At 38.4% G+C, this 12,092-nt stretch overlaps 1 protein-coding gene across 1 annotated transcript in view; it reads left to right on the top strand.

The window, feature by feature from the left end:
- The window catches only part of COL19A1 (collagen type XIX alpha 1 chain), a 191,957-nt gene that overhangs the window by 52,828 nt on the left and 127,037 nt on the right, over positions 1-12,092 (top strand). Inside the window, exons 8-9 of the mRNA XM_086625286.1 lie at positions 3,914-3,967; positions 8,973-9,017. Coding sequence (XP_086481412.1) covers positions 3,914-3,967; positions 8,973-9,017 — 99 coding nt within the window. The remainder of the gene's footprint in view (positions 1-3,913; positions 3,968-8,972; positions 9,018-12,092) is intronic.

Raw genomic sequence — 12,092 nt, 5'->3', positions numbered from 1 at the left:
CTGTGGCCATGTTCTCTGAAGCTGCCTCTGGCTGCTGTTTCATTAGTTTGCTGGCAAAGCACCGAAACCTGAATTTTCAAGTGTTATTTAATTTGGAGTGTATTGATGTCTAGTTGCCTGAATGGATAGGCAAGTCAGACTTGCCCAAAAGATTGGTATCAGGAAGGATTTGGAATGACGAAAATTGATGCCTCCTGCACTCAGATTATGTTATGAGGTGCAAATGAGAGCAGTAGGCTATTATCATTTGCCTTTCTCTTGGGCAGCTACATAAGAAAGCCACAGGAGCCCTGATCACTAGGACCCAAGGACCCAAGATCCCCTGACTAGTGCTCACTCCCTGGGCCAAATCGCAGAGTACCTGCTCTGCTGGGGCTGCTGTGGAAGCAGGACAGAGTGAAGGAAACAAACTATTTACACGTCACAAGCCGTTCTTCATCCAGTTATTTTAAGGAAGGATCTTATGATGGATCACATGGGTCAAGTTTGCATCCAGGATAGTACTGGTAGTTCAGCAGTAACCAAGTGGGAAGAAAAGGATCAGTAGATGCAGTGAAACCAAAATGTCATAATATTTAGCAGAAACTTCCTGACATGACTAATCCAGGAGACTCATGGGGCAAATCTTAGTAACTATCAGCTGAATATATTTTTATGTAATTAATATTCTGTCAGGTGATCCTAACCATTAACAGGAGCCTGTTTAAAGAAACAAGGAAATAGTAGGCTAAAGGAGGTGTCATATAATGAAGTGTAATTGGTGTGGGATTTTTATTCGTTAAAGGCAAAGCTCTGCCCTCGCTGGTGGCTCTGGACTGGCTTGGTACGTGCTCCACACGGGAGGATGCTGCTTGAGCCCTCTGACAGTACGTTGTTGAACATTCCGCTCCGTTTCTGCGATGCTAAAAATAGTTGTCCTCATTTTAAAACACCGGGCTATTAGATTATTCCAAGGGTCTGGCATACTCAGGGTAATGGAAGGCACATATCCATGAATTATCAAAACAGTAAGTAGTGTTTGACCGTGCTGATTTTACTTCTATTAAGATGAGTTTCCTCGCTAGTAACCCTGGAGTACCAAGCCTATTCTGTAAATCAAGCTCCTGGCAGTGCCCCAGTAAATTTAAAAATAAAGGGAAAAATGTTTGGTTTTCATATTGAGCATGGAGAAGCATCTGACTCTTTCTGTTTCTTGGTGGTTTTGAGTTTGGTTTTTAAGTTTTGCAGAATCATATCTGAAAAATGGTTAAAGCGTTTTACAGTAATTGTTTCTTTTTCCCAGCCTTGAAGAAAATCTCACGAAGTTCCAGCATGTTTGCTATTATAAATCATGCTAATGCCTAAAATGCTCCAAATAGCAAAATGCATTCCGAGTGATTGATACAAGTTTCTCTCAACTCTTTTTTTTTAAAAAAAAAAAAAAAAAAAGATAGTATGGTGCCTAATTCATTTTTGGCACCATATTGTTTGGTAGTACAAGTAACCAATGCACTTAATAAAGTTCACATACTTGTATGTTAAGATGAACTCCCTTTTTTGGTTTTTTTTTAGTGTGAAAGTCTCTCATTAGGGGGAAAAAATAGCTAAATGTGAAAGTCGAGGTATAAAAACTGATGTAAATGCATTTTAAGAAAGTTGCTACGTACAAGATATGAAACATCTTGTTCTGTCTTTGAAAACTTCTAGGTATAACCTGAATCTCTAATTTTATAGAGTGTTGCAGTACAATTACAAACTGCAAAATCAATAAATGATAAATACTTTAAGAACCATGTTTATAAATACACTGCACATTTCCAAAATAGTTAAAGCAGCCACAACTTCAATCATTTTAGATTTAGTAGGAGTCAGTATTGATGTAGGAGGTTATTTTTGCGTCGTTGTGTTGAAGGGATAATCATTTGTAGAACACTGATTAAACAGTGCAAGGCAAAACATCTATGGCTTGTCTCCACAAAAAAACACTGAATGTGATTGTTTTTCAAGTTTACAGTGATCCAGGCAGGGAAGATGAAGAATTATTATCTGGTAACTATTAGACTATGAAGAATTTTTCTGAATTCACGCTGTAAATCTGGAGAGAACGAAGGACTGAAGATGATTTGTAATGATTAATTAGAATTTTTCCCTAGCACTCTAGCATCTATTTTTACAGAGGGGAACTGAAAGGAAGATGTTGGAAACTGTACCATAAGTGGAGTTAGAAAAATACCATTTTAACAAGCTATTTTAAGCTATATTTTAATTGTTATGTATTGTGAGTGATTTGTATTTATTTGCTTAATTACTTGTATCATTTTGATGAGTAATTGTTCTTTTGTTGGCTCTTTCTGTTAAGAGAGATTGGAGTTTTTTCTTTGTCTCTGTTCTTTTTTTGTGTCTGAGGCATTTGTCTTCTGCTTGGCTTGGAATCAAACAAGTGAACTTCCAAAACTTTCTTTTGTTGCTGAATTCTGGCTTTGCTAGAAAACTGGATTGAATGGTGTGCAAGTTACTGGGGCAAACTTCTGTCAAGGAATTAAGACCCATGAATAGAATGGAGAAAGCATTTGATTTTAGATTCCTTTAATAAATGTTCTAAGCTCCCACTTGAAGTCATATGAGCATGGATGAATTCTTCTAACAGAACTTAGCTCAGTAACTTTAGATTTATTGAGACCAAAATTACTGTACTTCGCGGTGGCATATTTCATGAATCTGTAAATGGAGGGTGGTTCTTAGCTTTGAGTGGCAGAGCTTGGTTCTCACTAGGTCTGTAATTGTTTAACGCACTTTGCTAAGAAGAAATGGCAAAGGAAACTGCTGCAATATTTTATGTTTTAATTCTAAATGAGATGTTACTAGGTTTTTAGCTATACCTTTTCTTTGGAAAGCCCTATCTTATATGCAGAACTGAATTGACTGTAGCTTTCAACTCAGAGCTATTGATTTAGTTTTTTGTTTTATTTTGCTCAACTAGTCCTTATTCAGATATCAAAGATGAAGTTTACCATGCTACTCAGCTTGGATAGTTACCTTTTAAAAGCATTTTTGATTAACAAAGTGCTTGTTTGTACTTACGGTCAGTTGCTGAGCATAACTTTTAAGCATCTGGTTTCTTGAATGGAATTTGCAAACCCAAATCAGATTCTTAATTTTCATGGGCAGTGCAAGGAGAAAGTCATTCAGGAGGCAGGGGGTGACTAATAGTCAACTGTGCAGCTGACTGACTTCACTTTTTTAAAACATGGGGTAGCAGAAGCAGTGATTTAACAACATATACAGAACATTCGCTTACGAAGCAGGAGAAACATATTTTTGCCTGCCTGGTTGCACAGGATCAGGATTTGCGTTTCCTCTTGCTGAGTAGGTTGGGCACTCCTGTAGAGATGGGAGCAAGATCTGAAACTGCCCTTGGAGCGGAGCCTAGAAACCAGCAGTCAGCTTTACATGCACAACTCCCTGTGGGACCTAACGGTTTAAGCGTAGATCCCTCTGGGCTCAAGCACCTAATAGGTATTAAGGAGAGAGTGGAAGCTGTGGCAGCCTTGTCGGGATTTTAGGTACTTGAGTAGTATGCAAGTGTCTTTCGAAGTATTTTTTTTTTTGGAATCAGGGACTGAAATAAAACTTAGGAAAGATTTTCCTGTGATCCAAACTCTAATCTCTTTTGTTGTCCAGTTGTCTGAAGCAATCTACAGTTGTATCTGCTACATAATTAGATGACCTGTAATTGTTAATTGCCTAATATTTTGAAAATGAAATGTGTTTTAACCAAATACAAGTCAACAGACATAAACAACCCTATAAATCAATTCAACTGTTGTGTAGAAAAGGAGTGACAAGCAATACATGTCCACGTATCTTTTTCTCCTAATTTAGTTCAGTGATACATTAGGTCTGTAAAATGATGGTTATATACATTTTGTTTCAGGGGGAAGCTGGCTTAGTAGGTGCTCCTGGCATACTGGGTCTTACTGGTTCCAAGGTAAAACAAAAACACCAAAAAACCCTCAAAAAAAAAAAAAAAGTCTCATTTTATGCATTTTCACTCTCGACATTCTTTTTGCCAGCTAACCAGTATCTACAGAAATTGTATTTGAACTCCATATCCAGTTTCTGAGTGGTATAATGTGACAGAAGAACTTTTACTATCAGCTTCTCTTTCAGAAGAGAGAGAGCATGTGGTGCGGTGGCACAACCTACCTGTCGGTATTATTTTGCATTAACAGCAGCCGTCCAAGTCTCAGAGCTGTGCAGGTCTTTCCAGCCACAAGACAGCAGATTCAAAAATTTGGAATCTGAGAGTCTTGCGATCTCAGCAAAATGAGATGAGGGACGCTGCTGCTTCTTGCACTCTTCCATTTTACTCTTTTGCTTCTTTCCGGAGGTGGAATAATGTAGAAAGCCCAGAACTTGCAAAAAAGAGAACTCTATATTCTAGACCTTGCTGGTAATATTTGTTAAAGCTGCCTGACTCTTTTCATGGTCAGATTTTGTTTTCTGTTGATTGCAGCTGTGTTTAACTGTAAGTATTTGGAATGAAATCTTAATGTTGCATGCATCTGTCCAGCTAATTCCGTTTAGGAAATTGTAGGAGAAATAGTTCTGCTGCTTCCACAAATTAAGGGACTACATAAAATAACCCATTATTTCGTTCATCTTGAAATTTCAAGAAAATGTTCTGCAGCGTGACTTTGATGCAAAGGACTGACTCGTGTATCTTTAGGGCAGATACTTCCTGTAATATAGCATGAAGGGAAGGAAGGAACTTATTTTCTGCAGATGAGGTAGCCAGCATTGAGTTCTGCAGCGTGCTTACCCCTATCTATCAATTACGCGTTCAAAGCCATTGACTTGTACTGCAGGCACATTTAAAACACTGAAAACCTGATCAGTGATCCTGCAGTGATCACATCAAGACGAGTAATCGGTGATTGTCCATGAAAAAGCTTGTGTGAAATGTTTTGCCTAACTTAATATGAGAATTCTGCCACAGAAAGGAGAATTTAAGTCAGTCATAAATGTGTTATTTTGCAACTTTCATTTTTTTTATTTCTGCAGCATTCAGATTCTTTGAAGTAGCTACCAGTGGCTAATATTGTTATATTTTTAATGCTTTTAAGTGAAATTTACCTAAACTTATTTCTCTATGCTTTCTGTTACTGTATTTCTTATTTTCTCTAACTGGAAATAATTTTTTTCATTTCAAATATATGCAAAAAAAATCTGGACACTTAGACTGTATTTCTGAAAAAGAAGGAATTAGTTAATCACCCTGTACATTGGTACAGGGTGAGAACTGACCAGTTGAGCAGCAGCACTGCTGAAAAGGACATAGAGGTAGACATGAGACTAAATTATGAGCTGACAGTGTTCTCCTATTGGGAATAAAGTGAACCGTGTATTGGACTACATTAGTAAAACTACAGCTGGCGGATCATGGGAAGGTATTTTCCTCCCTTTGCTTGGAGCTACTGCATCTGGTATGCTGTGTCATGTTTGGAGGGTCTTCTACCCTCACTTCTTCAAGAGGTGTGGAGAAACCAGAAGGGGTCTAGCAGGGAGCTAGTGTATGTTCAGGGACCTAGAAAACAAGACCTTTGAGGAGAGTTTCAAGAAGCTAAGTTTGCTGAGTCTGGCAAAGAGACCAAAGGGTGATCAAGACCATCCTGCAGGCCTAAGGAGCCTAGCTGGTTGATCTTCAAGGACAGCTTCCCGAAATCTCAAGAACAGTCCATGCTGATGTGCAGGGAGTTGAACGAGTATGGCAGAAGGTCAGCATGGATGAACAAAGAGCCCCTGACTGAGCTCAGACACAAAAAGAAAGTAAACAGTGGAAACAGGGTGAGCTACCCATTAGAAATATATAAATATTGCCAGAGCACGTGATGGAGTTAGGAAACCAAAACGTCATCCAGAATTGAAACTAATGAGGGGTGTGAAGGGCTTCTGTTAACTGAATCCACAGCAAAAATAAGGCTGAAGAAAATGTTGACCCATGGGACATGGAAAAGGCTGAGAGTACCTGATGCCTTTTTTGCCTTGGTTTTCACTAATAAAGTTTTCCCTCAGGCCTCCCAGGTTACTTAAGCCTTGAGCAGAGTGTGTTAGAATGAACCATTGCCCACTGGAGGGGAAGAGACTATTAAGGAGCACTTAAGCTACTTGGACATTTGCAGGATACCAAACGGTATGCATCTAGGGGTGCTGAGGGAGCTGGCTGATGTCCCTGCAAGGCTGCCCTCTGTCATTATCAAAAGATCATGATGACTAGGGGAGGTCTGCGATGACTGAAAACAGCAAACATCACATTCGTATTCAAGAAAGATCCAGGGAACTGCAGGCCAGTCAGCCACACCTCTATCCCTGGAAAAATTGTATAGCAAATCCTGGAAGGCATTTCTAAACACATGAAGGACTAGAAGGTGACTGGGAACATCCAGTATGCCTTCACTGAGGACAAACCGTGCCTGACCAACCTGATTGCCTACTCTGATAAGATGACTGTCTATGTGAACTGGGGGAGAATGGTAGATGCTGTATACCTTGACTTCAGCCAGGCTTTTGGCACAGTCTCCAGTGATACCAGTGTAGACAAATCTGTGAGATATGGACTAGATAAATGGACAGTAAGGGGAGTGGAAGATTGATTGGATTGTTGGGCTCAAAGGTGGAATAACTGCCTGCCATGCAGTCCAGCTGCTACCTAGTAACTAGTGTCATCCCTCATAGGGTGATCCTGGGGTGAGTATTATTTAGCGTCTTACTAATAACCTGAGTGATGAAATTCTCAGCAAGTTCATGGATGTTATCAAATATGGGGAAGTAGTCAGTACGCTGGAAGATAGAGCAAGAATGATATTCAGTGGAATCTCAACATGCCGGAGAAATGAGCTAATGCAGAACTTGTGAAGTGAAGCAAAAGCAAACATGAGGTCCTGCCGCTGGGAAGGATTAGCCTCATGCAACAGTACAGGCTAGGTGCCAAATTGCTAGAAAGCAGCTCTACAGAAAAGGAGTTGGAGGAGGTCCTGCTGGGTGCCCTTGCAGTGAAGGCCAACTGCATCTTGGTCTCCCTTAGCAAGAGTATGGCCAGCACAAGAGGAGGAGTGGTTGGTGCTTATGAGACTACATCTGGAGTCCTGTGTCCAGTTTGGAGCTCCCCAGAAGATAAAGAGCAGCTCATTGGGGCGAGCCCAGTAGAGGCCCACCATGACGGCCAGGGGCTTGGAGCCCGTGGTGTGCAAGGGGAGGCTGAGGGACCTGGGCTTGTTCAGCCTTAAGATGAGATGATTTGGAAAGGGGGAGGGTGGGGGGTGATGTGCAGACTCATTGCTGTCTGTGAGTACTGGGAGGGTGCAGAGAAACCAGAGCCAGACTCCTGTCAGAGGTATACAGTGAAACGACAAGAGGCAATGGACACAGGCTACAACCAGAGAAATTTTCGCTGAATCTCAGAATAATTTTTATATAATGAATGGAGAATTGAGTAAAAACAGGATATGCAGTCTCACAAAAGGGAAAGCTAGATGAAGAAAACACTTCTAGGAATTTGTCAAAAGCGAATAAACTGTATTACATGTCCAACAGTTGGAGAAGAATGGAAATTGTAGAACAACCCAGGTTGGAAGGGACCTTGAAAGATCATCTGGTCCAACCTTTTGTGAGAAGGGGAAACAAGTAGAACAGATGTAGCATACATTCACAAATTATTTCAATAATTAAACACTGATTTTTAGGTGAGGACATGTGGAAGGTTATTTCAGTAGATCCTGGTTTGCATGCTTTGTCTTCGGCATGCTTCTAAAATTGACCCTTAGGCTGTTGATTGCATAAGCCGCCCTCAGCCAAAAGAAACAAGCAAAAAAGCAGCCACTGTAGGTAGCTGATGAAAAATCCGGAACTATGTGATAATCTATACATCTGCACATCTCCAAAGCTTTGAAATTAATTCCCTGATGTATAGTACGTGATGCTGTATCAGTTCAAAGTTTTGACAAAATGCTGCTAGAAATTTCACAAGTTGTAGCCTGCTGGTCTAGTTAACCTCACTGAAACCTTAGACTTCTATGTAAGGAAATTACACTCTCCGAAGGGTGAAAGAATGTTTTGACATTGCTCGTTCTAATTTTTTGAAAGTAATTTAGAAAACGCCAAATGCTTTGCTTCGGAAATTTTCCAGTTTTTTCATCTTCAGATCTGTAAAAATCATGTGCATTGTACTGAGACGGTGAGACTGAGTTCTAGAGACTGGCAAAGACATGCAAACCATATCCTGCCAGAGGATTTGATGGAGAAAGATAATGTTTGGGGTTTTTTTATTAGGTAGTTTTTGTCCTGCGAGTATGTAATTTTGGCTGTATGTCTCACAATACATTAATAAAGATCTAAAGCAGGTGTTACTCTTGTTATAATATAGCCAGATTCAGACTATTTGACAAAGATATTAACATAGTAAGATTGTACATTAAGATCTTTTTCTGAGCTAAAAGTTATCAAATTGGAGCTGGAAGAGCATTATAACAGGTCTTTTTATTGTAAGATCATCAAATAATGAATTCAATCTGCTGAAATAAACTCAGCTTGAATTAATACTTCAAAACTCACCTCTTCTATTTGTTAGTTGTGGGGTTTTTTTACTTGGGTAATTGGATGTTTTCAAAGGGAAAGGAATGAGTTTTGTTTCAGTAAATTGTATCTGTATATTTTTCTCAATTGTTCTGGGTTTTGGAGGCCTTCACAGATGACTGGTCATATTTAAAAGAATAGAAAAATGATTGACTACTGTTAATTGACTAAACTGTGGAAGGCCATGTCATTTTTTGTAGAGGTTTCACACCTTTTTGAATAAGAGATAATCAGTATCCAAATTATTTTTTTCTGTTTTAATCTCATAATAACAAATCAGCGCAATAAAACCATTTTAAAGAATGCAATAATTTGAAGAATGTTTATGTTTGAGATTTTTATATTACTGTTTTGTGTTCCAGGGTGAACGTGGCTTTGCGGGTAGTAAAGGCCAAGAAGGCGAAAAGGTAAATTATTCTGTATAAATGTTATTTACTTTTTCAGTTTAACAAATCAATATATGGTCAACCAAGTAGAGCTTTGTTCTGAAGGTCTTCCTTAACTCTTTCATTAATAAAATTCTGGTGGTTTTGCTATGTAAATGATTCCTGAGATGGATAAGAACAAGGAGGTTTTTATGCATGTTAATCAGTGTCATCAGTGCTTCTTTTAGAAACGCTTCTTTTTCCGTAAGAAAAGGTTTAATAATTAAGTGTAACAGAACCTTAACCACTGGACTCCAGTAGTGTTTACTGCTATCTTATAAATAAACATTTACTAGTTATCATAGAAATACAGTATGAAATGTACGATGAGATGATGTGTAGGTACTTATAGTGCTTAATTACTGCCTTTATACATTACACTTATTGTGTTGATTGTAACTACTAAATTTTTTTTTAATGCAAAAACAAAATTCAGCATTTGCTACAGCATAACTGACCACTGATTTAGAAAGATTGATTTTCATTTATATACTTCTGCGTACCTACGGAGTAGTTGACGTCAGTTTTGTCACCTTCACACATCTGACTCAGAGTGAATGAAGAAAGTGCAGTATTTTTGTGAGTTAGGCTGCTTTAGACATAGGTATATTCACTCACCATACCTCTTCAGAAGTGTCAGCGAGCTTTCCGTTGTTCATATTTTAAATAAAGCACGTTGTGGATTAACAGGATTTAAGCAGATTTAAAATTGTGGAGGTTTCTTTAAGAGGAAGTATTCTAGTAACCAGGAAGGAAGAAGTATCAGAATTAAAAACCAGCATCCGTAACAACTAACTTTTACAATGTGAAGATTCAGCCTCTAAAAAAAAGCACTTGTTAAGCTTGAATATTTCTAACTGCACTGCCAGATCTTATTTCCTTGGTGGCATCGTTATTCATCAGTTCTGAAGGGCTTGTGGATTTTTTTTTTCCATAATTGCTCTGCAGCTGTGCTGTGCTTTCCTCGAGTTTTATGAATAAATTGTGTTTGGACATAGGCACGTGATTCCAGCTGTCGCTGCCACTCTCTTTGCTTGATTTTCCGTGTTATAAGGCAGAGATAAAATGACCCAACCACTGGTAGTCACATTTTTTCTTATGTGGAAGCTGAGTCAGCACATTTAGACAATTTTTATTTTCTTTTTGTCTTGTAAATTCAGAAGTTAATTAGAAGATCCCATTTAAAAGTATTTCCAGTGTAACTATTAACAATGTATTCAACTATCCTTCAAATAAAAGGAAATACACAAGTGAAAGGATCTTTATTTACCAGTAATTACTCAAAAATAATTTGGGACAGTCTCATCAGAAGCTACACGTTGTGGTTTGTGAGGAAAGAGTATGTTAAAAGATTATGAGCAGCGGGTCTCAACCTGGACTTTAACTCAATTTAGACTTAATTCAAATAATTATTGAAGAAAAACAGTGTTGAGTTACCAGTTACTGAACTCCAGAATTAAAAATGTATCAACACTTTTGCATTTTAACACAGCATCACAAAATAAAATAATTTTACTAATTTGTGTGCAACTTAAAACTTGCTTTTTCCTAATGTAAAAAACTCTGCGTCTTGCGTATTAAGGAACAAGGTAGCGTTTGGACACTCCGTTTTGTGTATCACCTAGAGTGGGACACAGCTGCCTAAACATGGAATATTTGCCATTCCAATCTCTCTGCAGAAGTACATATAAAATGAGCCATCCTATATTTTTTATTTGGTGACCATATCATTTCATAGGATTGAATACTTGAAACCAACTCAGCCTTACATCTCTCAGTTCACCAAATCAATCCAGCTGACTTCGGCTTTCGTTGTAGTACGTTCTGCTTTGGCAGAGCAATCTCTGGGGACATCAGGGAGATGTGGGCAACTGAGGCAAAAGTGAGAGGTCGTATGAACATTAAAGATACAGGAGGCATCTATAATTTAAACTATTGAGGGAATTTTTTTAGGCTGTTTAAAGGTTTCTTTGCCACGCTTGGCTCTCCTTGAGGAATCCAGAAGTCTTGTTCCACCTTCCTCCTTTTTTTTGATCTTGGTAGAACTTGTTTCTCTCTTACAGAAGCCAGTAGTGGTAAGCGAAGCTACAGACTCTGTGTGCAGATGTTATGCTGCAAGTGTTCCCCCCATGGGAAATATACTCTTACTGTAAATATTTTTAATTATCCTTTGTATTCTGTTTTCTTTGTGATACTTAAATAATGACATTGTCTTATATGATAGTCTTACAGCTGCAACAAAAACATTGGTCTATCCTTCTATAGCATGGCTGGAAAAGTATATGCTGAGAGCAGTTTTAATTGGTTTGCTGCCAGATAGACAGACTATATCATGTGGATGTGTCCTCATTCTAATACTGTTCAGAATTGTAATTTTACGATATGGCATAGAAAGTATGAATATTACACTTCATGATGATAGGAAGACAGGAGGGACTGACAATAACTGGAAGAAAGCTTTAAAATCCAGAATGTTCTTGGCAAATCAGAGATGAAGCTTGAAAAAATTAGGATCCAACACATAAGGAACAAGTGCAACAAACTACCTGTAGGGGAGAAAAAAATCTGAGTTGTGAAAAACCAAATCAAATAGTATCTACTCAGAAATTAAAATCTAAGGATTATTTGGATCAGAAGCTGAATACAAGTAAATTAAGTCAGCTGCAAATGAAAGACTCTTACTAAGGTGTTTTAAAGTGGAATATCATCTGCAACACTAATTAAATAGTCCTGTGCTATTTTGGTATTGGTAAGACTTCAACTTAAACGATTTTGAAAGGAGAGCACTGAGAATGGTGCTCAGGAACATGTAACCTTTGAGGAAGGATGGCCTGAATGAGGATTGCTTAGTGTAGAGCCAGCCGTGTAAACAGTCTTCAAATACATAACACTGCTGCAAATAGGAAGGGAATGGTATATTGCTGAGTCTGTAGTGCATGCAAAGCAGTGGGCTGAAAGTGCAGCAAGGAAGATGCTGGGTAGCCATTAGGAAAGGGGTTCTAATTTTAAAACTATTTTTCATTATAGAAGTCATTTCCTCTTCCAGTGGTCTGCACT

Source organism: Tauraco erythrolophus, chromosome 2, assembly GCF_009769465.1.
Source record: "Tauraco erythrolophus isolate bTauEry1 chromosome 2, bTauEry1.pri, whole genome shotgun sequence".
In the NCBI taxonomy this organism is placed as follows: domain Eukaryota; kingdom Metazoa; phylum Chordata; class Aves; order Musophagiformes; family Musophagidae; genus Tauraco; species Tauraco erythrolophus.
Note: the sequence above shows the minus strand (reverse complement) of the source record. Positions and strands in the feature narration are given on the sequence as shown.